Below are 25,051 nucleotides of genomic sequence, written 5' to 3' on the forward strand. Positions count from 1 at the left end.
TTTTTAAAAATATTACAATGCCCATGAAACTGGTACAAACATGTTTTTAATCCTCAGTATTGAACCTTCAACCCCTAATTATTTAAAACATCCCATATTAAACTGACAACCTCTTTGACAAAAATAATACTGGATACTTGGTGGTCAAAGCACAATAATGCAAGAACAAAGAAATTCAAGTGTTTTAAAGATTTAAAGAAACATCTTCAAGTGCTAAACCCATGCAATATTAAAATGACAAAAACTAGAACAAATCAATACAGAGACTTCAAAATAGGTCATAGGTTTCACTGTCATTAACATCCTATCCTAACAAGCTATCCTTTGGACTGTCTGGTTGGGATGCACTTTTGCCATTGCTCCCTATGAGTAAGTTTTGAAGCTGGGCTGTTAATTACTGGCTGTTCAATCCTTGATCAGACGTTTGACAAGTGATTAATCAGGCAGGCGGCCTCAGAGGAGCAACTGAAAGTTAATTTCCACACTTCTGTATGTGGAGATGAATTTGAAGCATGTGCAGGAGGGGTAGCTGCCTTAGTCACGCTTTCAGGGTGACCCCTGCCCCTCACATTTGCTAGGATGACATCCATCCTGACAGCCCCGCGCTCGTCTTCATCATGCACTAGCATGCAGCGCACATCTGAGCGCTGACGAAGAGTTAAGTCATGGAATTGGGGACGGCAGGGCGCTATGGTGACAGAGTGTGGAGTCGGGTGAAAGACAGCATCCTCCTGCACCAGGCCAAGGTGGGTATCAGTAAGTAAAAGCTGGGCCAGAGGCTCAGTGTGGGTACTGGGGCTGATGCACACCCCTACACCTGTGTACAGTAGTAGCTGCACCTCTCCCAGTGTGACTGTTTCTTGATCCATGTTACAATGAAGAAGGTAAACCAGATCAGCAAGACTCTTCTGAAACTGGCAGCAAACCCTTAAACCAGCATCCAGCAGCAGATCAGGTACATAGGCCTGCCACTCTAAAGACATCTTCCTCAAGTCTCCATGGAGCAGAGGGTGCTGAGAGACCCTGTTGTCCCCAGGGCAGATGACACCAAGTACGGTCCAGCACAGCTCTTTGGTAAGCTTCTGATTGTGGGTATAGACACCCAGGATGCTCTCCTCTGTAGTGCCCATCAAACGCAGACTGTGGCCTGCTAAGCCTATCTGCACCTCCTTCAGCTGCAACAAAGGAAGGTGATGGAACAAAACCAGGAGCCCAGAGTCAGTGGTCAGCGAATAGAGGCCAGTCTCCACCAGGATCAGGAGGGCAGGGCGGGGCTCAGGTTGGCTGCATTTAGCAACATTCAGCCAATACAGAGCTACAATCTCCTGGGAGGTGAGTACTGAGGTGGAGATGATAGGCTGTAAAATGTGCAACAGGTCTAGCAATGGCAGAGTTTGCAGGTTCAAAAGGGAATCAGGAAATTCTATCAACGTTTGACAAAAGATTTGGACTTTTTTTCCCTTTTTGTTCTGCACAGTCCTTGAGTTCTCCAAGGCCTGATCTTTGTCTTCAGATGCATGGGTAACCTCTGGCTCACTGATGTGTTTCACTGGCAACACCTCTGTAATCAGTTTGTCTCCTTGTTTTACATGAATATCAGCCATGTCTTGTTCTTGTGGTAACCGCAGATCCCTGATACTCTTATTCCTTGTCCAGATATCTTCTGGGATTGGCGACACGTCATCTGGCAATTCTGTCTTGCTAAAGGTTTGTGTTGGTGTCAGGACTGGGAGTTGTGTGGTGTAAGGATTAATGCAGCCCTGAATCATCTGGGCTGCCGCCTCAGGCTGAAGGTTTTGAGTTATCTCCATCTGGATGTGTTGTATGAAAGGTAGTTCTTTCACCATGGAAAAAATGTGAGTATCCTTGAACAGAGAGAATACAAAGCTCCCTTTAACCATGGAGAAGACCTGGCTGTCCTTCACTACAGACAGAACACTACTTTCCCTGACCAGAGATACAGCATGACTGGACCAGCGGGCCCCAACAGGCTGTAGTCCCTCTTCCCTGACTTGCTGCAATACTGTGGGACAGCTCCAAAGAAGACGCCCTGCATCCTGGACAATCCAAGACACTCTGCTGACCAAGGAGCCCAGTCCTGAGCTTTGAACTGTGGCTGCTGCAGGTTCTGTCACACACACTCCCGGGATCTCCTCCAAACCTCCTGATTCATCCATCTCGCCACAGCTGAACTGGCCCTCAGAGGTAGTTTCCTCGGGTGGACAGCAGGCTGCCTTTTTGTTGAGCTGAGAAGGAGTACTGGTCTGTGGGAAGACAGACGTGGAGCTAGTTTCTCCACTACTCTGCAGCAGGGACATGCTGCCTAATGAGCTCCCACCAGAGCCAGGTCTCCCCTTGTAGCAGTCAGCTACGACACCTTGGATCTCGTTAGCATTCCCCTCTGGCTTCAAGCCACATCCATCACCCAGGCCCAGGACACTTGTTTGCTGGAGGCTGGCATCCCCTGACCAAACCTCCTCTCCCTTATAACTTGCAACTCCAGACCCACTCTGAGCTTTCCTCGACGGCCACTCAGACATGAGCCCTCGCCCTGATTTATGACACGAGTCCCTCTCCTGCTGCTGGCCAACCCTGGTGCTTACCCCTCCCTGTAGTGCGTCTCCATCCGACTCAAAACTAGTGTGAGGGACAGGATATTTTCCAGGTATGGCCTAGTTTATATTGTGTAGGTGGATGAGAAAAGGAGAAACAATGAGAGGTAATAATACTTTGAATTATTTTATACCAAGTAATTCAAAAATCGTTTTTGTTTTATGCAATTTACCACAAAATAATTACTGCCATTGCCGAGAAGGAACTAAAATAACTTTCACCCAGCCCCCTTTAAAACATTTATGTATTCAATTATGTTTGAATACATAAATACATGCACAGGAAAATGGAGTGAAGAATAACAGTTATTTCAAAAGTGCTCTTACTGCAATATGCTTTCACAAAATTGAGTCATTTTCTTTGTATCTTTCTATGTGCATAATAAACTATCCAAGGGAAAAAGTATTTCATGCCTCATAAAAATCTGTATTGGGTATCAACATTTGCTCTGTTAGCTTTATTCTGTTTTCTTAAAAACAATTAATAGGTCATACTTAATTCCATTCAGAAACTACCAATGGCTTATTGATTAAATCCTTTATTATATTTGAGTGATTTGTTTTAACTGCAGCAAAAAACAAATAAAATAAATAAATAAAAAAATAAATAATACATACTGTAGTCATGAGCTTCTTTATGGCAGAGGTAAGACAGCTGCTTGGCACTTTGGATTCAGCTGTCTCTGCAGCCAGCACATCCATCTGGCTGAAAAAAGGACACGGTGAAGAGACAGGAATGAAATTATACATTTCATATTCTATCAGAAAACAAAAATTGTGTCTTGATATGAGGCGGCGTGTACACAATAAAGCTCTGTTTATATGCTTACACATGCTGCAAGGCTCTTTGTTTTCAAAAGAAAATTTAATTATTTGCTGTGGTGTGACACTGGAGACTTTAAACTGTTTGCAGGCAAAAGACAAGACAGCAATAACCTCCCCTCACAAAAACCATCCATTAGATTTGAAAAGCAAACAGCCCAAATGGCTGGATGAGATTAGAGCCACTCTACTAGCTGTGAAATTAAATAGAATCTGTGCATGTTGATTTGAGGATTTACATACAATACTCAGAACTCTAGAGGGGGCGCAGAAACCAAATATACAGCTCAGAATGATTTCTGACAGTAAACAGTGGCTTTGGCTGAGCTTTGTGTATTGCCGCAGGTTGATGAGGGGGGAAAACGGGAGCACTAAAGCACTGACAACATCAACAGCAGGAACACAGTTCAGGTCCTCGTGACGATTAAAGGATTTTGGCAGATCCTGAGGATCAGGACAGAGGATGTCCTGTACTCAGCGATGTTTGTTTACTCGCATGAATAAATGGAGGAACACTGATCTGAGATTCCCAGTCACCATTTTTTCCTGTCACACACATTGCTCACATGCAGAGGTTTACAGTGTTCTTGCTGAACAAAACTGGTACACAAACAGCAGATTCATTATCACCACCACAGAGAGCACAGTTCGCCTCCCCCTAACTTACCCATAGCCGGTCTCTTCCATGTCTGCCCCCTTTGTCTTCTCTCCTGCTCTCTGTTGATGCAAAGCCTCACTGTTCTCCTTTGAAAGTCTTTTGATGTCCCAGTTAGGTCCGTTTGGGCTTTCTTGAACCTGCTGCCATTCCACCTCTGGCTGGTTGAGCTTCCCTTCCATCCTCCTAGTCATCACATCATACATGCACACCCAAACACACAGATTTTATGGAAGTATGCTGTACACATGATATGAGAAGTCCCACACCCTTTCATATACGCCCCCTTTAACACATCTCATACCAGATTTTCAAACATTTCCAGTTGATTTTGCAGCTATTTTATGAAACGCCAACACAGATATTTGAACGAGGCACCTGGAATGTTGACTACAAAGAACAGCTTAAAGTAACATGACACACAAAAAAGAAAAAACACAAAATCACTTTGTAGGTAAGATTGTTCTAGTTGCACTAAAGCTAGTGGCAGGAGGCGTTAAGTGGCACAGGAGCTCTTAGAATGATGGACGTTAACCAGTGTAAAAACACTTTCAATCTCCTAATAACAGCCTGTCAGTGATCAGAGGAGGCAAATAGTAAAGTTGCCACTTGGCCTTCTGGCCAGACATGGAGGATACTGAGAGGGTTGTCAGATGAGGGACTTTCAGAGCTAAAGTGGCCATTAAAAAGCTGCATGGGTCAAACACTACCTGGCCTGCTCCATCTCTCGGAGCTCTCAGAGTCCAGTCTGGGTTTGAAAGAGCTGCATTTCAACTTGGGTTCAACATACTGTCTCTTTTACACAGTCCATTTAATAAAGAATGAATCAAACACAGTGGGCCAACTTTTACTAGAAGGTAAAAAGTGGGTCTTGTGGACAGTAATGAATGCATACACAATACAAAAGACAACATGTGACCCTGCCATAACAGACAAACAGAATAATAGTTTCCAAATTAAAAGCTCAATTTAATTGATTTTCTACACCTAATACTTAGAGTATTATAGTAGTATAATAATCATATAAATGTACTTTGATATCACATACATAAAAATCAGTGAATCAAAGATATGTGAAATGTAGTCCCATGCTGTAAGAAGCAGGTCAAACTTGTTGTTAATGCAGTTGACCTCTTCCTAATTGAACTCTCAAGTGAGAGTGTGATCCAACTGATGTAGCTGATAATGGGCAGGTTTGCTTTTGGTGCAGTGGAGCACCCCCTTAAGCAACTGCAGGTCAGTTCATTGATATCTTGTGTCACTCCCAGAGGTGAACAGATATCCACAGCCACCATTTGAATTCAAATGATTTGCTCTTATTTACCACTGAGGGTTATTTCCAAGATAATTGGGCAAACTTAAAGATCAATTCTGTCCTTGCTGCAAGGAAGTTACCCATAGCAGAAGACGAACAAGGATGGAATACATATCTAGGCGATGAGAGATGAAAGAGACCTTTTCTAACTGCCCTTGTGTTCAGCGCTTGAACAGATGATGGTTCAGTATGCCTGGGGAGGCAGGAAGGGAGGACAGACAGACAGTTTTCTATACTGTAATAAACAGTTGATAGTCCTGCTGCTGATCTGCCATCAACACCTGCAGACTTCAATCAATCAAGTTGTCTGAGTCTCCATCCACCTACTGACTTCCATTCTTCCTCTTCTGCTCACTCAGTAATACCACTTTCATACAGATACCAAGTTTCCGTGACGCAGGATAACGAGGACAGTAGCTGTGTAGTCAACTAATAGTAGCCTTGTAGTAAACCTCTACATAGATGCGCATTCACCCTTTCATATCTAAGCCAAGCAGTGTAAGACCAGCGGATCGGAAACAGCGTTGCAGGCGTTGGACTGAAAGCAGTATGAATCACCTGAGTGAAAAGTGCTGCTTTTTGGAGATTCTGACCTGTGAGGGGGAAATTACACGTCAGAGAGCTCCACATGCTGTAAAACGTCAGGATTATCAGCTCATGAGAGACTGGGGGTGTGTCTCAGATTGTTCACTATTTCACTAGGTGGTGAATCACTAGAGTGAATTGGATTTTGGGCACTAATTCAATAAACACTGGGACACCAACAGGTCAATGACCTGTCACACAATCCAAAGCAGTGGCAGTGTATAAAGATCAGTTACATTAACATATGTCTCAGTTTGATTTAGGTAGGCTAAGGAGCTAGCACTTACAATAAAACAAAATTTAACACTATACTGCCCCTTTTTTTTACCTACACACACACATACATACTATTTAGTAAAAGTGTGGCAAGATCTTACATATTAAAAAAAAAAAGAGCCAAATGTACTGTACAGAGGCAGCGCTACTGTACAACAGCCCAATACAAAACATGAACCTTAACTTTGCCTTCAGCTAAACTAATTTGGAGAAGCAACAAATATTAGATTTTGACCCTGAGACCAAAGTTTAGGAAAGCATTTTATCTTATGTTCAAAATGCTACAGAGACATCAGTGCCACCACTAAATTGAAAGGCTTTTGGGGATGAGACCCCAGGGTGACCCCAGACACCTATCAGATTTGATACCTCCAAAAATAAATAAATAAAAAATAACAGCACATTTTCAAGTAGGCATTATTTTGATATACTGACCACATATTCAAAAACTAAATGGTTAATAAATAAAATCAAAAAATGTAACAAAAATTATAACAGTGGCTTATATCGTCCGCCATCGCCGCTAAATACATGATGGGACACTTGTCTGGTCCAAGTTCACACAAGTCAACTGCCAAAAACTGCCTGATAAGATAAGCGGAGAAAGAACTCTTCCGGGTATTTCGACTGTACTTGGCTAAATGCAGACTTGGAATTGGGAGGGTACTTGATGATGACATTTCACAAATAACGTAGAATGAGAAAGGCCTAATGTGAAAAGGATATGCTGGAAGTCTAGCGAAGCATCCAATCAGTGGTTTTATTTTATTTATTTTTTTATTTTATTTTATTTTTTAAAACAGTGCATTCTGGGAATTTTCTGGGGAGCTGAACTTCAAGTGCACTGCAGTGATTTTGGAAATGAGACACAAGGCAGTATCACTACCTACAGCACTAGAGGCCGTTTTGGGACACACTTTGTTGTAGGATACATGACTGCTGTGATTTCCACTGGCTCAGCATGAAGCACTTCAGAATGGCTTTTTACATGTTCCCACCTCTCCTCACAGTAATGTTGCCATGATTTATGGCTTTGATTTGGTCTACGCAGTGAATGCTGCTCAATAAGCAGGCACATTGTGGAGATTGAGGTGGAGTTGGTTCAGATCAGAATCAGAAATACTTTATTGATCCCCGAGGGGAAACTCTTTCATTACAGCTGCTCACTATCACGTCAATGCACACAGGAATAGAAGTACTAATAGAATAGAAATAATAAAATAAATCCGCAACGAGACAATTATTTCTACTAAGAAATAAGAGATGTTGAGGTATGCTTGGGTCACAGAGTGTGGAGAGCTGTTACATGTCTGCATAAGTCTCACCCTGGATTTTGCAGCATCACCTTGGACAGATTCTCAGTAGATTTGGACTTGTCAGTCAAGGAGAGGCTGAAGGCAGACAGCAGCCCACTCTGCAGACAACAGAATGAGGCAGCACTGTGAAGTGAAAATCTGTTGGAGTGGAAGAAATGAGTGGCAGCTGCCTATGGTAGATTTACAACTATACAATGGTTTAATTCTACTATATACACTGTATGTCATCAGTATTCATGGCACTATTTTCACAGAATATAAGAAGGTAGATTGAAGAGCTTTGACAACATTTGGATAAATGTCAAAATCTAATCTAAACCAGCATGAAACTATCACATATTCCTAAAATGCAAGAGTTGTACAGTTTGACAAGCAAGAGAGCAGCTGTGATGTACAGCCATGTCCATTCTTGTGCTTCCATGTAGATTTTACAGTTTATCTTTAGCACTTTTGAGTGTTTCCACATTTTCACTAAGAAAACTAAGAGGGAATGTAATAATTTGGTACTATTGAAATAGACTATTTTAAAAGCCACTTCTCTACACAACAGTTACACACATTATGGGTGTGCTAGCACATATTAGACTAAGTAAATGTGGACCATCTCATTTGGAATCCATGTTTAAAATGAATGGTCAGGACTCTTCTTGGACCACAGCGGGGCTTGGATGTCTGTACTTTACTTAATAGTAGTAATAGTGTGCAATTTTCAAAAATGCAGAGAGCAGAAAGCTGGCAAAAACCCAAAGTACAGCTGTGTATGTGTGTGTATATATATATATATATATATATATATATATATATATATATATATATATATATATATATATATATATATATATATATATATATATATATATATATATATATATATATATATATATATATATATATATATATATATATATAAAAAAACACGGGTATATAACACGGTTAATCTATTTTACAACATAAAATCTTATAAAGCACAGGAGGAAATGTTAACAATGCTCATTCATTGCTGTTTATAAAAAGTACTCACCCCCTTGGACTGTCTTCATTTGTCTTCTGACAAACACTAGGCCACATGTCATGAGTTTTTCTAACAGTAACTTTCACTGCTATGCGCCATGAAGCACCCAGTATTTGCATGCAGTGTGTACCATCTCAGGAATAGAAGCCTGTAGCTCTTACAGTGTCTACAGGACTCTTGGTGACCTGCTTCACTAGTGCTCTTCTCACACAGACACAATCAGTGTTTGATAATGGTCTGAGCAGATTTATACTGACCGACCTAACTGCATGTTTTTTGTATCCTTCTCTTAATTGGTAGTTTTCAGTTAATTTGGTAAGATTTTGTTTGGAATGTCCCTTTGTCCTCATGATGTAGCTGTTGCTAAGAAATTGACTCATCAGCGGTTGCACCATACAGATACTGTATTAAAATTGATTTAGGTGTAGAGATTTGTCTTCATCTTGACAGATTATGTGTTTGACTTTGTTGTATTGTTTTACAACATCAAAGAGGGTGAATGCATTTCATAGGCACCATTCAATAATAGACTAGACATTTCATCCTTGAGGTGGTCGTAGTACAAATTTACTCTAAATTAAATGCATCTCCCCATAACTCTGTAGATATGGATGATAAAGAAAAAATCTATGCAATATATTATATGCAATGATAATCTGAAGGTTTAGCATTTCCTTTAAAGAGAGTATTCTTTGCTTGAGGTAAACTATTTCCAGCAGCACACAGTGACAAACGTTTACTAAATTTAAGATGATTTACTTAATTCTGCTCAGCACAAACATTTATGGGTTTTTATTCTTACACCCACTCAGGCTTTCACAACCCAAACTTCTCAAGAATACTTATTAAACATTAACATGATGATTGGAGAGAAACACTGGTTCCTCGGGAGAGAGGTGCATTCACACAGTGTTTCTTTAAAAACGCATGAAAAGGAATGAAAGCCAAGAGGGAGCTGTTGCAAGCAGGACGAAAAGCAGCCAGTTTTGAAAGCCCCTGCACCTGGCCTCCTTTCAGGAACAAGAGAGAGCGTTTTTAAGGTTGAAAACAGTTCAATATTGTGGAGAGATTGTTCATGATGTGCAGGTCTGCTGCTTCTTTGTGAGCCAATTAATCAGAACGAAGAAGTAGAGTTTCACGCTAAACAGGCAAAAACAAGCAGTAGTAGCTGAAAAGCGGGTAGTAGTTCTTATTGTGATCAGATCATTGTTGTGGAGTTTGATGTGGAGTGAATGAGAGTTCAATGTGAGCAATGTTTGCTGAAGGAAGCAGGTATTACAGCTGGTAGTTATGGAAACAAAGTGCATGGTGCTGACTTGCTTTTACAAAATTACCAACAGAAAATGCAGTTGAGGCAGCATCTTTTCTGAAAGACGCAAAAACAGCAGAATAGTATAAGAACACAATGGGGCATGTCTGTGGTGGTTTTGGGGACTGTCTGTACCTGCCGTTTCTCTCTGAGCTGGGCAGCTTCAGTTGGGTGGTTAAACCGGAGTATGGTTCCTCTTCCTAGCTGTGTGATGGCACCTAGAGGGAACCCAAGAGGTAAAGCATGAAAAAAAGTGGCCAATCACCAACTCACTTACAAGCTTAAACTTTACCATATGGTATAAATGCTGCACCAATCCCTGAATTATGCATTACACTGCGAGAAAGACTGGCAGAGGCAAAATGTGATGCGTTTCCAGACAGATGCAAGTGACAGTAATGGTGAATTGAATGTCTGCCAGGAAACCTGTAGTATCTATAATGCATAAAAAGGTGAGGAGCAAAAGGCCTTCGGATTCCTCCTGTCATTGTGGGATTGCAGTGAAGTGTCTCCGCACTGAACTTGGGGAAAAGTTGACAAATAGCACAAGAGTTTTCCTCTGCTGAGGTAAAGTGAATGAATTGCCATGAAGAACACAATCCCCAACGTGATTGGCAGTGACCTAGACCAGGGGGGTGATTTACCAGAGAAAATGGTCCAAGGAAACTTGAGAAGTCTTGTAAAGCTATAGAATTGAAGTGATATTAGGGTTTATATATCAGACTCACGCTCATAAGACCACATCTACAGATTTTCTCGAGGTCTCTTCTCCATTCTCCTCCTCCTCTCTCAGCACAGCAAATACTAATCTTGCCACTACTAACGACTTCTGACGAGTGACAAAGCACCTGAGAGGGCAGCCTGTGATGGATTCCAGCTGCCGTTGGACTTAAAATTACTATCATTTGTTCAAGAAAATAGCTTCAGTTGCAGCAGTTTCTGAAGGGGATATTGGATAAATTGAAATGGTTATAAAAGAGACTAGCGTAGCCGGGCACTGCGCTGCCTGGTTCTGTGTGCTGTTTTTATCTCTGCGAAGCAAAGCAAAGCAGTGTGGATGAGGAGGCAGTAAGCGGTGAAAGCTCCCAGCCCCGGCAAGCAGGGCCTGCTCAGGGGGGCAGGAGTTTCAGCTCTGCTTGGCTCTGTCCTTTGAAAGGTTAATGCTCTGGCCCACTTCAAACCTGTCGGCCCTATCAACTCCATCTGCCAATTAAATGGAGGGCCTGGGGCTTTGTCTGGAGCTTTGTCCAGGCCCTCTCGCCCTTCAAAATGTTTAGTAAGAGAAATGGCATCTGCCCTGTGGAGAGCTGTGTTCACAATCCACTCATGCCCTGAGTGCGCTGCCGTGGGGGAGCCAGGGACATAAAGTGGATTTCATTTGCAGATGTGATGCAGTGATCTCATATAACTGCATTCAAAATGGATGAAAGTGTTATTGCCTCCCGTTAGCCAAATAATTGGGAATCTGAGAGAGAAATCCTCATCATTACAGACATGCCTTCCTCCCGCTCCCCCCACCCATATTCATTAAAGAATATCAGGAGCAAATTAGCTTTGCAGAAATGCTTACCCTGAGTCAGCTGGCAGGGATCAGTTACCACAGAGCCATTGACTGAACACAGTGCACCATCCTGAGGGATCAGAGTCACGGTCCCAGCACGGTTTTCAAGTACACAATGTTCACCAAGAAGCCCAGGCCCATGAAGCACTACAATACAATTAAATATGAAAGCATAAAATTAAATACTGCTTATTTTCAGTCCAATTGATAACACAGCAGCGGGGAATATAGTGTAGTAACCTTGACTCACCAATATCCTGACTGCATGATGCTTTGTCACTCCCGATTAGGGTTCTGCCCTCCTACAGTGAAAATTAAAAGGTCATGATACAATATGCAAGCTGTTGTTTGACAAGCAGAGCAATTAACGTAAGCATTGGACCTCAGCTGTGATCTGAGAAAAATATAGTACTTTGTGAGTTACGTGAATTCAAACGATCTGTTTACTTTTAAATAATACAGGATGACTCCAGTGCTGAGCAGGTCTTCATCAATTCCTATCAGATGAGGTAACTGGCAGTCCAGGACCACTCCACTCCCCTCCTTCCTCAGAGCCACAGTCTGCTCCTATAGGACACAGGAGAATATTCCATGAGAAAGAACAAAAACAAAGCTCATTCAATAGCCTGTAGCTGGAATGGCACACAATATGAAATAAAAATGCTGACAGACATTTAATGGTAACCAGCAGAAAACTGGATTCTTTATGACTGCTCTTCCTTGCCTGAAGGCCAAGCAGAATAGCAACGTTCCAACCATGTGTCGCCATGAAGCAGTAGAGTGGCTAACGGCAAGAGAGACAGCATAAATCATTTAGATTATCGTGGCGAGAGTCAAACTGTACATTATGTTCAGAGAGCGAAACAGACAGTGCCACCACACACACACACACACACACACACAGGTGGGTTGTATACCATGCACCATTGCCTTTATTGATACATAGCTACCAACACTGTATGTTGCTATTAAAATACTCCCGAGCTTGTAAAGTATGTCAACTTCAGATAACAGCAACAAACTTCAGTGGAGTTCCATGTCATTTACAATGTGTCTGAAAGGAATATTGTACGGAAGGTCAAACTTAAAGGTTAACATGAAGTGGAAATTATTCCATGGCTTAAACATAAAGCTACAGAGCATTTATTTTCCATGAATAGTGTATTATTTGTTGAGGAATGTGAGTGTGTCATTATAAGACTATTTTCCCCCATTTAACATGGCATGCGCAAATCTCAGAAGCTTCAATGTCCATATTTCACACAAACTATTGATTAATACTGCACTGTAGTGATACATACACCAACATTACATTTACATCACAACTCAAAATGCAAGAAATTAATGTCAGCATGAATCCACTCTGCTTGTCCAGAAATCCCTGCTAAATGTATTTATTGGTGTTACAGCAGCTTTACAGAAGTGCGATAAGAAGTAGAGAAATTGATTTAATCCTTAAAAGCCATTTCTAAAGCAAGGACGGCTACACTTAAACCGCTGATCTGCTCCATACACCGCTTCACTGCCTCCAACAATTGTTGCTGAGGAAATGTAAAAGCATGAGTCACACCACCTTACAGCATGTGTCAAGGGGCGATATTCATTTAACTATGTATACAATGTCACTTATTTCATTTCTAACTTGACTAAAAAAGGTGCGAGTTAAGCTTTAGAAAAGACCAGACAGGCTGCATAGAGAATGAGTTTGTTGAGTTATTCAACAGCCAATTAAATACTTAGCCTTGGATGACCTGGCTAGGGTTGAAAGACACACCAAATCAAGCCATAACAAGAAACTTAACTCTCTAGGAAAGTGTTTAAGGCCATTAACCTTTTCCTCCCAGGGCAATGGCTGTGGTTCAATAACCCGGAGTCTACCCCAAATATGAGTGGCCCTATCAGAAGTATTCTTCTGTTAAGCTGGTGGACTAATGTCTCACATTGCCATGGATTATCATAAATACCTCCCCAAGAGGCAGAGCAGAAAATCTCACATATGGGAGAATTCCGAGGCAACACTCTGCATAAACCAGTTCCCCTCTCTTTCAACCTCCTCCTACTCTTTCGTATATAGATTGGACCGTGAAGTGAGAGACGTGTCCACCACCACCTCACTCATTGGCAGTTGTGAGATGGGAGAAATCCTTTTTTTCCTAATGAAGAAGGAGAGGCATCGACCCCAGCCCCTGTACTTAATTAAAAGGGAATCTTCACAGACTTCATTAGGAGGTGAGGAGCAGCCTGGCAGATTAATGCACTGTGTCACTTTCCTCAGACAACAGGAACAGATGAGATCCTCTTATTTTCTCCTCTCATTCCCACACATACCAGAGAAAGTTGCTCTTCACCACACCCAGTCGGTCTGTGTGTGTTATGAGACAAAAAAAATAAATAAAAGTCTGCTTTCAGATGGAGGCAGCTGGTGAACATACTGTAATTAACTGTGGCCTAGACCAGCAGCCAGGCTCGGGCAGCATTTAGGCTTCCATTAAAAGCCATCGTCTGGTTGGGCAGAATTTTTAAATGGATTTTTCTCTTGACAGTTCAGGTTCCCGACTTGGTTAATATGCATTTCAAAACACTGCCATACTAAGCCAACCAATCACTCCTTCCTGACTGGCAATCGGCCTTGTCAAGTGGAGCAACTTGCCACCAGAACAGATAAGCAGGTACTGGATCCAGAACGAGAGAAAATTTTGAGTTGCTGTTACATTGAAAGGTTAATTTCCTTGAAAGAGCTGTATTTATATCCCAGATTGTTGGTCTTAAAATTTAATAAGATACTCATGTATAAAGACGGGAAGGCAATTACATGGCCAGTTTTCAAAATGGCATGAAGCCTATGTTAAATCACAGGAAATAATTGGCATATTATTAACAGTCGTTTGTTTCTTACCCACGCCTTTACCTTATTTGTGTCTGTGCTACATGTAAAAGTACAATCACAGCCAGAAAGTTGTTGTTCTGAATGTGTTGTGTAATTAGTTTAACATGCACTCCGGCCATCAGCATGTTGCCATGCATCCAACTTGTGGTTAAAAACTACAGAGGGATTCAACCTGATAAAAGCACTTCTGTGCTCCTAATCAGTCAGCAAAGTCTCCTGCTATGTGTCTATTATTGCAACTCATGTCAGTTAATGGTTGTCATTTTGCACAGGTGGACAATACATGCTGAAATTTCACAGATTCTTAGAATGTGTGTCTTTAATTTGTTAAAAGAACATGAAAATCAAATGGACTGTTATCTTACCGATAAAGATTTAGTCCTTGTAGGCATGAATGACACCTATAACTTATGTGCTCACCATGTGTGTTTCAAACATGGCTGAAAATTGAATTCATGAAAGTTAAAGAAAAGAAAGTCAAGTTTGGATTCAAAGGCAAGATGATAACAACAACAATAAAATAATGATAATAATAATAATAATAATAATAATAATAAGTCATAAAATGCTATATAATGACTATGAGGATGTATAACTGCTGACCGTATGAGGTAACGTGACATTAAACAGAGCCAGGCTCAGGGCATTCACGGCTTAAGTTGCATGTCTGTGCTGATTGTAGCAGGTTTGGGAAATACAAAGAGTACCAGGATCAAAGAAATACTGTGTTCATTTTATCTCACAGAAATGGAGGTTCCTCCCACCACACTGTTACAAGGGCACCAGAAAGGGTGGCTAGGGGAGCCGAATGCAACTCCACTCGTGAAGTAGAACTACTCACAAATCTGTGCGTGCATGCATTTATTTATTTATATAGATAAATAAGAGGTCTTGGGGCCAAAACAATCTCAACCCCTATTCTCAAGCCTTAAATGGGCAAGAAGACAGACATACACACACCCCCAACCGTGGTAGTAGAACAACATTTCACTTTACCCTCTTCCTGCCTTTTTTTGTCCCCTCAATCTGTTGCCGTCTGTCTTGTAAGAGGCTGCTGTGGAATCCATCTCATATTAATTACTTTCTCTTTCCCACATGCCCTGTAACCAATCTGGGAAGCTGACGATGAATAACTTTGCATTCTAAATCTGCTTTGAATACAGAATTCAAAATTCTGTTTACACCGCTCTTGGTCAACTTGTCTCCTCCTAAAATTTCATCTAGCTCTCAGCAACGGCATCAGCTGAATTAAAACACAAAATATATAGAGACTTGAGTTGGAGAAGACTGCTCTTAATTTAAAACCCATGTGCTAGAGATAGAGAACATGTTACATATTGCAACATCATACACTTGAGGTTGGATTATATCAGAACCATTATTTTTAAACACCACATGTTGAAAACCATTTATTGAAGAAAAATCTACTTAAAAGCCTAATTGCATTGGTGGAATTTATTTAGTTTGTCAAGTCTGTGTGCTGAATTTTGAAATAGCCAACTTCTAACTGGGGCTGGATGTGCTTCTGAACTGAGCAAAGACACAACCTCTATGGTCTGTGCAGCTTTCCCACTTATCATTTTTCACCTAGGCAGAATGCAAATCCACAGGAAGACAAATGTCAAATCCATAAAGTCGTTCATCAAACACTTAGAATTTCGGCAACAACAGTGTGCCTGCCGGTCACCAGTACGTTGCCTTTTCGCCTAGGTGTCACATTGTATCATGCATCATAACAGGTGCTTCTACATGGATGGCCACAGCTCTAAATAAGGCATTTTTCAGCTCTGCCAGTAGAGATGGATGATGTTGCCTCCGAGCATAAAGTCATCACCGCTGGAAAATGCAGATTTACAACACTGCAACTTTAAGTAATATGCTGGACAGTCAGAAAAACGAAAGCGCCATATGCCAATAATCAAGACCTCTTAATTAGGAGCAGTGACAGCTGCTAATGAGCTCCGATACACGGTCATGAATAAAGGGCTGTCAAGCCACTAAATGTCACCTGCTAACCACCATACAGAAAAGAATGTTAATTATCCAACATACACATACATAGCTGACATTCATGTGTAGGGTATTCAAACGCCTGTCTTTTTAAATGTGTAGCTTCACAAAAGCAATCTGACCTCTCACTCTGGTATTCTGGTGCAAGATCACTTCAGCTGCTACAAGTCGGAAATACATATATCTATTTAGACATCTTTTAAAAAGGCCAGTTCAACACCACAGTTTACACCCATGCAAACACAGAGAGAATGTACCGCTAGCATGTATGATGGAGACAAGAAGTCACCGCATACTTTTCATGACTGGCACGCTTCACAGTTCAATGCATAATGCAACAGGCTACTTGGCTGAATATGATGAGTCCTAAACAGATGACATTTGGTGTTATTTGGGAGGTTGGGCACAAATTCAACACAAAGTGTTCGGGGTAAACTCTGGGTTGGCAAACAGTGGCATTTTTTGTTGCAGCTTTGGGTCTTGCAAGGATGCTGCCACGCAGTCCCAGCCTCAGAGAAACAATATTGGGTTGAAGGAGAAGGCATGTCTGTTCTGCTTCTCATTGTCAGACTCCCCAAGCACTGTCACACACTAACTTTACGATCTTTACAGGAACTCAGCTTTTGGATGCCATTTACATCTAAATAGATATAGGAAAATTACATTTAAATGCCAGGCTGACGCTACGCTCATTCCCCTATCCACTCCATGAAGTGGCTGCTGGCTGTTCACAAGACCTGCAGTGACACCAGCTGGTAGGATGCCTTTACTGCAAGCGGCAACGTCTTAAAACTGCTGCTGGGAGCTTGCTGCTTTGTTGATTGTTAGTGTTAAAGTCAATAGAGCAAACCGTCACACAATGTACTCAGTGGCCTTCTATTTTACTTGCATACATCCGTCTGTACCAAGTTTCAAATGGCATCGTTCTTCAAATACAACATGTGACTTTAAAATAAAATGCAAATTTGTTATGACATTAATACACTGAAAGTGGGGGGAGTAGAAAACAGACAGGCAACAAAAACATAAGCAATGTTATTATGGCACCTAACAAATTATTGTATGTCTAGAAACAGAGCTCCAAACAATATAATTGAACAACAGTACATCACATTTTATTCTGAAATGTTGACCCAAATCTGTACAAAAGAAAAGAAACTTTTAGATGTCAAACTACAGGGTTTTACTGTAAGTCTTTGGCTTGATGTGTTGTAAGAATAGTTTATTTGAAAAATAAATTGGCAAATCAAACTCATATTGATTCTGGCTAAAAGTATTGTGGAGGTGGCTAGATGAGGCCACACGCCCAGGCACATGTAAGGCCATCTGGTGGGCTTAGTCATGTAAGCTACAAAGAAAAATTATAATTATATGAATCATTTTTTTTTTTTTTAAAACAGCCATGAATTTGTACAATGTGGTTGATCTTTCAATGTTAAAATTATAATGGTGCAATGGTGTATTTGTACTACATTTAAAGATTGGTTTAAATACATGAATGATTCATTGTTGTACCTGCAAAATACTCTGAGTCTCGCCCCATTTGCTGGTCCACTCCTTGGTCAGGGATAGAACCTGGGGGGGAATAACAGGTGTATTGTTTACAGAACATCAAAAACACCCGTTTTTCATTTGGCAGAGGATGACTCACCTTTGCCTCATTTTGATGCAGCTCCTCCTCTACCTTCACAGAGGAAGACAGCTCCCCACGGGAAACCTGGAGTAGTAGTGAAAACACAGGCCGACCTAATATAACCTTAGAATAAAAGACTGTCAACATACATATTGTAGTATCCTTGATAGCCTTTTATGTGAGCTTGAACATATGCAGGACCTGATTGGCTTCTTCTAGTAGCCTTCGGAGCCTGGCAACCTCTGCCTGCAGCTCTCTGATCACCTTCACGCTGCCATCTTCATTCACCGTGGGAGAGTTCACTATGTTTTTAGTTCGGCTGGCATAGCGCAAAGTGCTCAGTGTCTCCCCGTAGTTCACATCAGCAGGAGAAACGGCTGCCATAAGAGGTCACCGGGGAGGAATGCACACAGGTTGATGAGCATTGATAAGATAAAACATGACAAACAAACACAGGATAATGTGGTTAACATTAACATTTTCAAGAACAGGTGACACACACTTTCTGGAAACAGACTGAAATGTCTTTGTGTCAGCCGAGTTCAGATTTACAGTACATACTTGCTATCATAGTAGTCATTGAATTTCCACCCAGGCTGTCTTTTAGGAGCCATGTCAGCACAGAGTCTCTGTAAGGAATGAAGATCTGCTTCTTCTTTTTTGTTGACTGTCCTCCCACGCTTAGGTCAGCTGGGAGGTCACACAGAAAGGAAACACTGACTCAGAAACTGGAGAGGTCCAGGAACATATGAAATGTTTCATCCTAAAAGCTCTTTAATCCATTCTGGGAACAAAAGGGTCTCTGCCCAATATTAATCCTTAAAAACATGTTACTAGTTTGCAGTAAGGCCTTGAGTTTGCAAATACCCTCAAAATTCAACAGTGAGCAGAAGTAAATTGTTTCCTTCAAATGATGAAAAACCAAATTTGGAATTAAACCAAACATTAATTTGCTAAATCTATAATAAATATGTAAGTGCTCTAAAAACAAGAAAAGTAACCTCTATGCTGGGTTTTATTTTGAAATAGGTGGAGATTCCACAGCAAAAAAAATGACTGTCCTCGCATAGAATACAATCATTATTCACTCTATTAAGCTGACTGGCTCAATACTGGATAAAGATGTGGCATCATGGTGTGTTAGTCATGCTGTAACCGCCATTTACCCAGAGCTGAGATCACACTGCCCAGTGTGACCAGGGATTTGTTAATGTTGGCACCTTCCTTCATCCTGGTGCCTGTGGTGCGCGTGGCATCAGCTCTCTCGCTGCCTGCCAGGTCTACCAGGTGGATCTTACTCATGGTCTCACGCGGCAACTCCGCATCCAACCACGCCTGTGGCATGAAACAACATTACTGAGCAATCTTCGTTTAGTTGAAAAGAGGCAACATCACAGAGGAATACTTAGGCATATAGCCGGTATCACAACAAAAGGGCTATTTAAAATGGAACAAAATGAAAAAGCCTTTGAAGATGAAAAAAACATGTTAAAAATGATCATTACACAAAACGGATAAACAACGCTAATTAGAGCTCTTGAGGGATGGACTTTACTAACATCCAAAGAGTTTTCAGGGAAACTTTTAAAAAGTGTTTACCCCAATTCAAACTGGCAACAGGATATATTTAAGCACTGCAGTTCACCTGGGTGAAGCCGATGGTGAAGATGGCGTGGGAGCGGCTGCTGCAGTCATTCATGCCTGTGCTGGCTGTGGTGCGGTTGGCATTGCCGAGAATGATCAGGTCCTCCATGTCACTGTGGTTGTGTACCAAGTGCTTGGACAGATCTACACATAGGTTATGGTTTTCTGTATTACATTTTCTGCATTTTATACAAACTCAGCTGAGATGGACATGGGGCGGAGAATAAAACCTTGAGACTTACTCTCGACATAGGGTCCATCCCTGTGGTGCTCTCTCACTCTCAAGCCTCCACCATCTGTGGGTGTAGTTCTCTTCTTGAGAAGGTCCTGCACACGTTCATTGTAGATCTCCAAATAGCTGGTGCCAAGGCAGAGACACGAATGCAAAATTTGATCCAAGATTGCACACAAAAGGCACAAATTAATAAAGGGTTTAAGTGTTGACATGTGAATGGCACAGAACCAAATGAGAACAAAACAAGTTGCTATTCACTGTGTACTATGAAAAGAGATGCACAGTAGGTATAAAACCAAATTATTGCGCATACATTGTTCTGCTTGCAATGGCAATGAATAAACAAACATGGTTTCGGCAGAGCACTTCAATCAACACTGTGGAGGATGTGTGCAAGAAGCAAAAGTAATACCAAGTGGCTGATTCAAAAACAAAGCAAGGCATAGAGCAATTAGGCTTTACGGGAGTGTGACAGTAATGAAATGGCAGAGACCGTATCCTGTGGATGTAGCCATGCAGGTTGTTTTCTGGCACAGTGTCGAGAGCTCAAACGGCTTATAATATTAGATGGTTTCTAAATGACTGGAGGCATACTGTAGGTGCCATTATTACAACAACAAAACAGGGAACATTATTAAGCCAGTTACATACAATTCCAACTAACACCATCATACAAAATGTATGATGTTTTACAATGTAGGGATGAATGTGCAGCTACCTACACAACAATAACAAAAAAAACAGTCATAGGTTTCATTCATAGGCAAGCAATGGCAACCATGACCTTAGGACATGACAGAAAATATGACAAGAGCGAGATGACCAATACTGTTCTACTGAAAAAGAAAGCTCTCCTCAGAAACTGTTTCATGCCAGGAATCTTACACACATCCTACCTGAATATTCCAATCAGTTTAATTTTTGCACAATAGAAAATCATGTACTTTGTAACATTTGTTGAGAACTTGGAGCCCCATGAGGTTGTGACCGATGAACTAATAAAATGAAACCATTTGCTGCTATAGAGGGAATGTCAAAGCATTTTTAAACAATGACCATGTCCATTCTGCTTGCACCAAACATTTGAAACACTGAATTTTTGTTTGTTTTTTTTCATGCTGTCTGCAAGAAACGGGTGTTTCCTGTAAACACTGACGGTAGAACTTTAATGTCGTTGATGATCACACTTAAATTTATTTGGAGAGCAATGCGTAACTCACACCTCTGCTGGGTACAGTACAAATTGTGTTATTTGTCAAAAGCTATCCTTCAGTCATTTTCAAGCTATTCAACATTTCTAAAGCAAAGCCTGGCAAATCCAGTCAAATAAAACCCAATTCTGGAGTTGAATTAAACCCAAATAATGTGCCAGCAGCACACATGATACCAAATGGCAAAAATAATGGTTTCACAGTAGCTTGATAGGCTTCAAATCCTCAATTTTATCTCCCAACAGTCATTTAGGAGTAGAGCTGGGACTTGTAACCATGAAACAGATGATATGATGAGACTAGCTATCATCTTGTGATTATTATTTGATTATATTAATAAAGCCTTAATGCTGTCTTTTTCTGGTTTTAGAGGACTGCATTACAGTTAGGTCTGAAGTTAATTATATTACTGTTTTAGCTAAGAGAAATGAACAATGAATGTCTTGCATGAAAGCGCCAACATTTACAACCACCAAATAATTGATGAAAGGTTTTTGGCTCTAGTTTTTAGGTGGTAAACTTTTAATGTTTAGCGGCATTGCAAAATACAGTGGCCCTCAGGAGCAAAAAAGAAATAAATAAAAAATAAAAAAAGGGAACAGCAACCGGAAAAAGCATCTGCAATCTTTATCATGCTTTGTCATGCTTTGTCATTCTTGATTCTGATTGGAGGCCTAAGTCCCTGTCAGCTGTGAGTAGAAAGAAGCACAAGGTGCACTTGTTTTTCCCCTGTGTGCGCTCAGTTTAGGTGGTTACGATGCCTTTGGTTGCACTCATGGAATGTGCTGCAGTGCTGTGTGATTTTGAAATAATGAAAAGACATACTTGTTTCTGCATATTTTTGCAACATTGTTTTTTTTTTCACACTAGCATCATGGCTCTAAGACAAACCGAGACCTTACTGCCATTGTGACAATGCTGATGCACCATCTCTATATGGCACTTCATATTACAGTGCTCTCACATTTCTCATAAAGACAAATGTTTTGAGTTTTTTGGGGTTTTTTTTAACTCGTTTACTCTCTAATGGCAACAAATCTAACTATTTGAAGTCTTGATCCTTGACATGCCTGACACACTACTTTAAGAATTATGTACACCCCCCAAACACATTTTAATACATTATGAGTAAAATGGTCGTAGTTGTGCTGAAAGGCATGCAGTAGTAGTATCTTAACCGTTACATTGAAAGATATATGGTGGCAGTACAATAAATCACCAGGTTGGCCTTTGTCTTTTAGACATAGTCCAGTCGTATTGGTTTAGTCTTTAGTATTACTATATTTTTTATATTTAGTATTAGATAGCAAATAACTCAAAGTGTGCTCTTTTACCAGAACACTTTGCCATGAACAAATTTTCCTTACCAGCTTAGTACCAAAAAAATATATATTGTCATGGAGCAAAACACTGTTCTGAAATCTTTTTGAATGTTTGAAAGTTTAACAACTGATTAAATGTGCAGAATAACAATCCGGCACTATGACTTTAAGATAAGAAGTATGTATCACTGTATGTATGATGGTCTCTCACCTGACCTCTGTACAGAATGACACGGCACCACTCTTGCTTCTGTGAGATATCTCGCAGAACAAGCCTTCACAGATACGTGGGATTAAACCTTTATCTTCCTGGCACATTTTTTAAAAAAAAAAAAAGGAGAAAATGTCACATTTAGAACTTTTATTACAAAATGATAGTTTTACACACACAGTGTACTTTTAAATGACAACTTCATTTTGCTCCTATTATGTTCTCTTAATTTGGGTGTCTATACTATGCCGTGACCACAACTCAGCACATGCAGAGACTGCTGAACAACATAAACAGCTTATCTGATATGGAGTTACTGAAGCATAAAAGCAATTCCACTCTGAGCTGTATACCCTCTTGTTTTAATTACGAAGTAACAGATAGTAAGCATTAAGAGCCATATATAATTATCTGGGATGTTGACAGCAGCTCTGCTGATGACCTTGCACAAGTCTCCTGGTAGACAAGCAGAATTCTCACTAGTAATGTGAAATTTTCATTGCTGTGCAAGGTGAGGAGAGTAAAGCTGTGGGTTGCTGCCCTCATCACATTTTTCTGATTAGTGGGAAGAAACAGGAGGGGGGGGGCGTCTGATGAGGCTGCAATCAGTCAACTTCTAATATGGTGAAGAGTCAGTGCCATGTGCAGGCTGGGTTAGCACTACTGGGGCATTCTGCAATGTAAGCTCTACAGTGTTGTGAATATTGTGACATCCTGGGTGTCCCCGATGACTGAGGGGCTCATTTCCAGGGCACGTTTGGGACGCAAGATGGAGATGACCTACGAGTGTTAACAGGACAGCTACCTGTCAAGATAAATTAAAAATGGCACTTTAACTTTAGTAAGAGTGCTGAGAAAGCGGAGAGAAGGCCTTACTGTATGACCCATCATGGTGTAAGATTTCCCTGAGCCTGTTTGGCCATAGGCAAACACACAGGCATTGAAACCCTCAAAAGCAGCTTTCAGGACATCAGACCCCAAGTCATGAAAAATCTAAAGCAGCAAAAAAAAAAAAAAAAAGTTAGTTAAAAATCAGGTTAAAAAAAAACAAACAAACAAAACACACTGCTTAACACACAGAAGACAGACAGATATAACAGAAAAAAACCAACATGTTTTTCACCTACACTACAATACAAAAAAAGTTATGCAAAAAGTTGAAACGGATAAAGGAGTTAACAAAAGACTACAGATACCCTCTCCTGAGATGCAAATGTGGGGCTTCCTCTGTCAGCTGAATCATATGAGAAGTCATAAGAAAAGGTCTTCCCTCTGTCCTTCAGCTCGTCCCCTCGAATAGGTGGCTACAAGGTCAAACGCACAGCCCACTCTTAATAAAACCTTTTGTTTGGCTCCAGTAAAGTATATTTTTATTTTGTGATCAAATACCTTATGAATAGATGTAGTGTTCCCCTTCACATGAATTATCACCTTCGATGATAACTGCTTTTCTCTGTGGAAAAGTGAATGTGAGTGGCATAAGCGTTCATTTAGAGAGCATGGAGTAAATAAAAGCATTAATTCTATCTACCTTTTGTTCAATGGACGGACTCGGACCGCTACTCGCACTGAAGCCATTATTAATCAAAATCAGACAGAAGACATCTAACAGCCAATTCTCCCAGTCTGTTTTCTCCTCCTTTGAAAGAAAAGTCTGCCTTCCACGTGAACATCAATGCGGCGTAATTCACACCTAATTATCACACCTGGGGCCTGTGCTGACTTTGTCGATGCACTACACAAACTAACCACTGGGGTATATTATGAATCGATAAACTCTAGGCTACCCCAAACAAAAGCTTTTTACTCATATAATAATTTTGTTATCTTTTAATACAGCCGTGTTTACACTCAGATGAAACTCTGCAAGGATAAATTACAGGCAGATGTTTCGGGTTTTGTCAATTTAATAATATAACTGGGTAAATATCATATCACTTATACAAACGACTCAACCAAACTTTACACACTTCAAATGTTAAATGGTGTTTTGAATTTCTAATCAATAAACCCACTGTAAGACATTAAAACCCATTTGGAGCCTATCTAATGTGTCCACTACATTATGTGTAGTTTGAACGTCTCTGTCATTTTTTTGCATTTGAGACACATGGGAAAAACCGATATCAGAACTACTACGTTTATGGTCAAACCGATTTTAGGTCGTCAAACGATGCCTTAAATAATAAGAAAAGTTGTGTAAGCTTGTGTTCTGTGTTGTTACATTTGCGAAACATACATTTAGTGCTAGACTCACGGTTGTCACGGTCTGTTGAGATGTTTCAAAATGATACAAATAAACCGCTTAGTCTTACTCAAAATAAACAGCTAAACAGTTTTTAGCCAGTGACGTTTTCGGCAAGCTGTAAATATCATGAATCACCTACAAACCAAGCCTTCACCCCCGCAAGAATAAACGTATTTTGATGTATTTA

General features: G+C 40.6%; 1 protein-coding gene across 1 annotated transcript; it reads right to left on the reverse strand.

Annotated features, from left to right (window-relative positions):
• Nucleotides 1-24,997, reverse strand: kif16bb (kinesin family member 16Bb). Its single transcript, XM_044213251.1, has 20 exons — nt 24,148-24,997; nt 24,006-24,069; nt 23,813-23,920; nt 23,493-23,609; nt 22,617-22,714; nt 19,880-19,995; nt 19,639-19,781; nt 19,160-19,328; nt 18,555-18,683; nt 18,195-18,370; nt 18,012-18,077; nt 17,876-17,935; nt 11,911-12,030; nt 11,714-11,765; nt 11,473-11,610; nt 10,038-10,120; nt 7,591-7,679; nt 4,102-4,275; nt 3,231-3,318; nt 1-2,672 (listed from the first exon to the last, which is right to left on the reverse strand). The coding sequence occupies exons 1-20, from the start codon at nt 24,192-24,194 to the stop codon at nt 417-419; spliced, it is 4,293 nt and encodes a 1,430-aa protein (XP_044069186.1). The 5' UTR covers nt 24,195-24,997; the 3' UTR covers nt 1-416.
• Between the last annotated feature and the right edge of the window lie 54 nt (nt 24,998-25,051).

The sequence above is a fragment of the Siniperca chuatsi genome, linkage group LG11 (genome assembly GCF_020085105.1).
Source record: "Siniperca chuatsi isolate FFG_IHB_CAS linkage group LG11, ASM2008510v1, whole genome shotgun sequence".
Classification (NCBI taxonomy): domain Eukaryota; kingdom Metazoa; phylum Chordata; class Actinopteri; order Centrarchiformes; family Sinipercidae; genus Siniperca; species Siniperca chuatsi.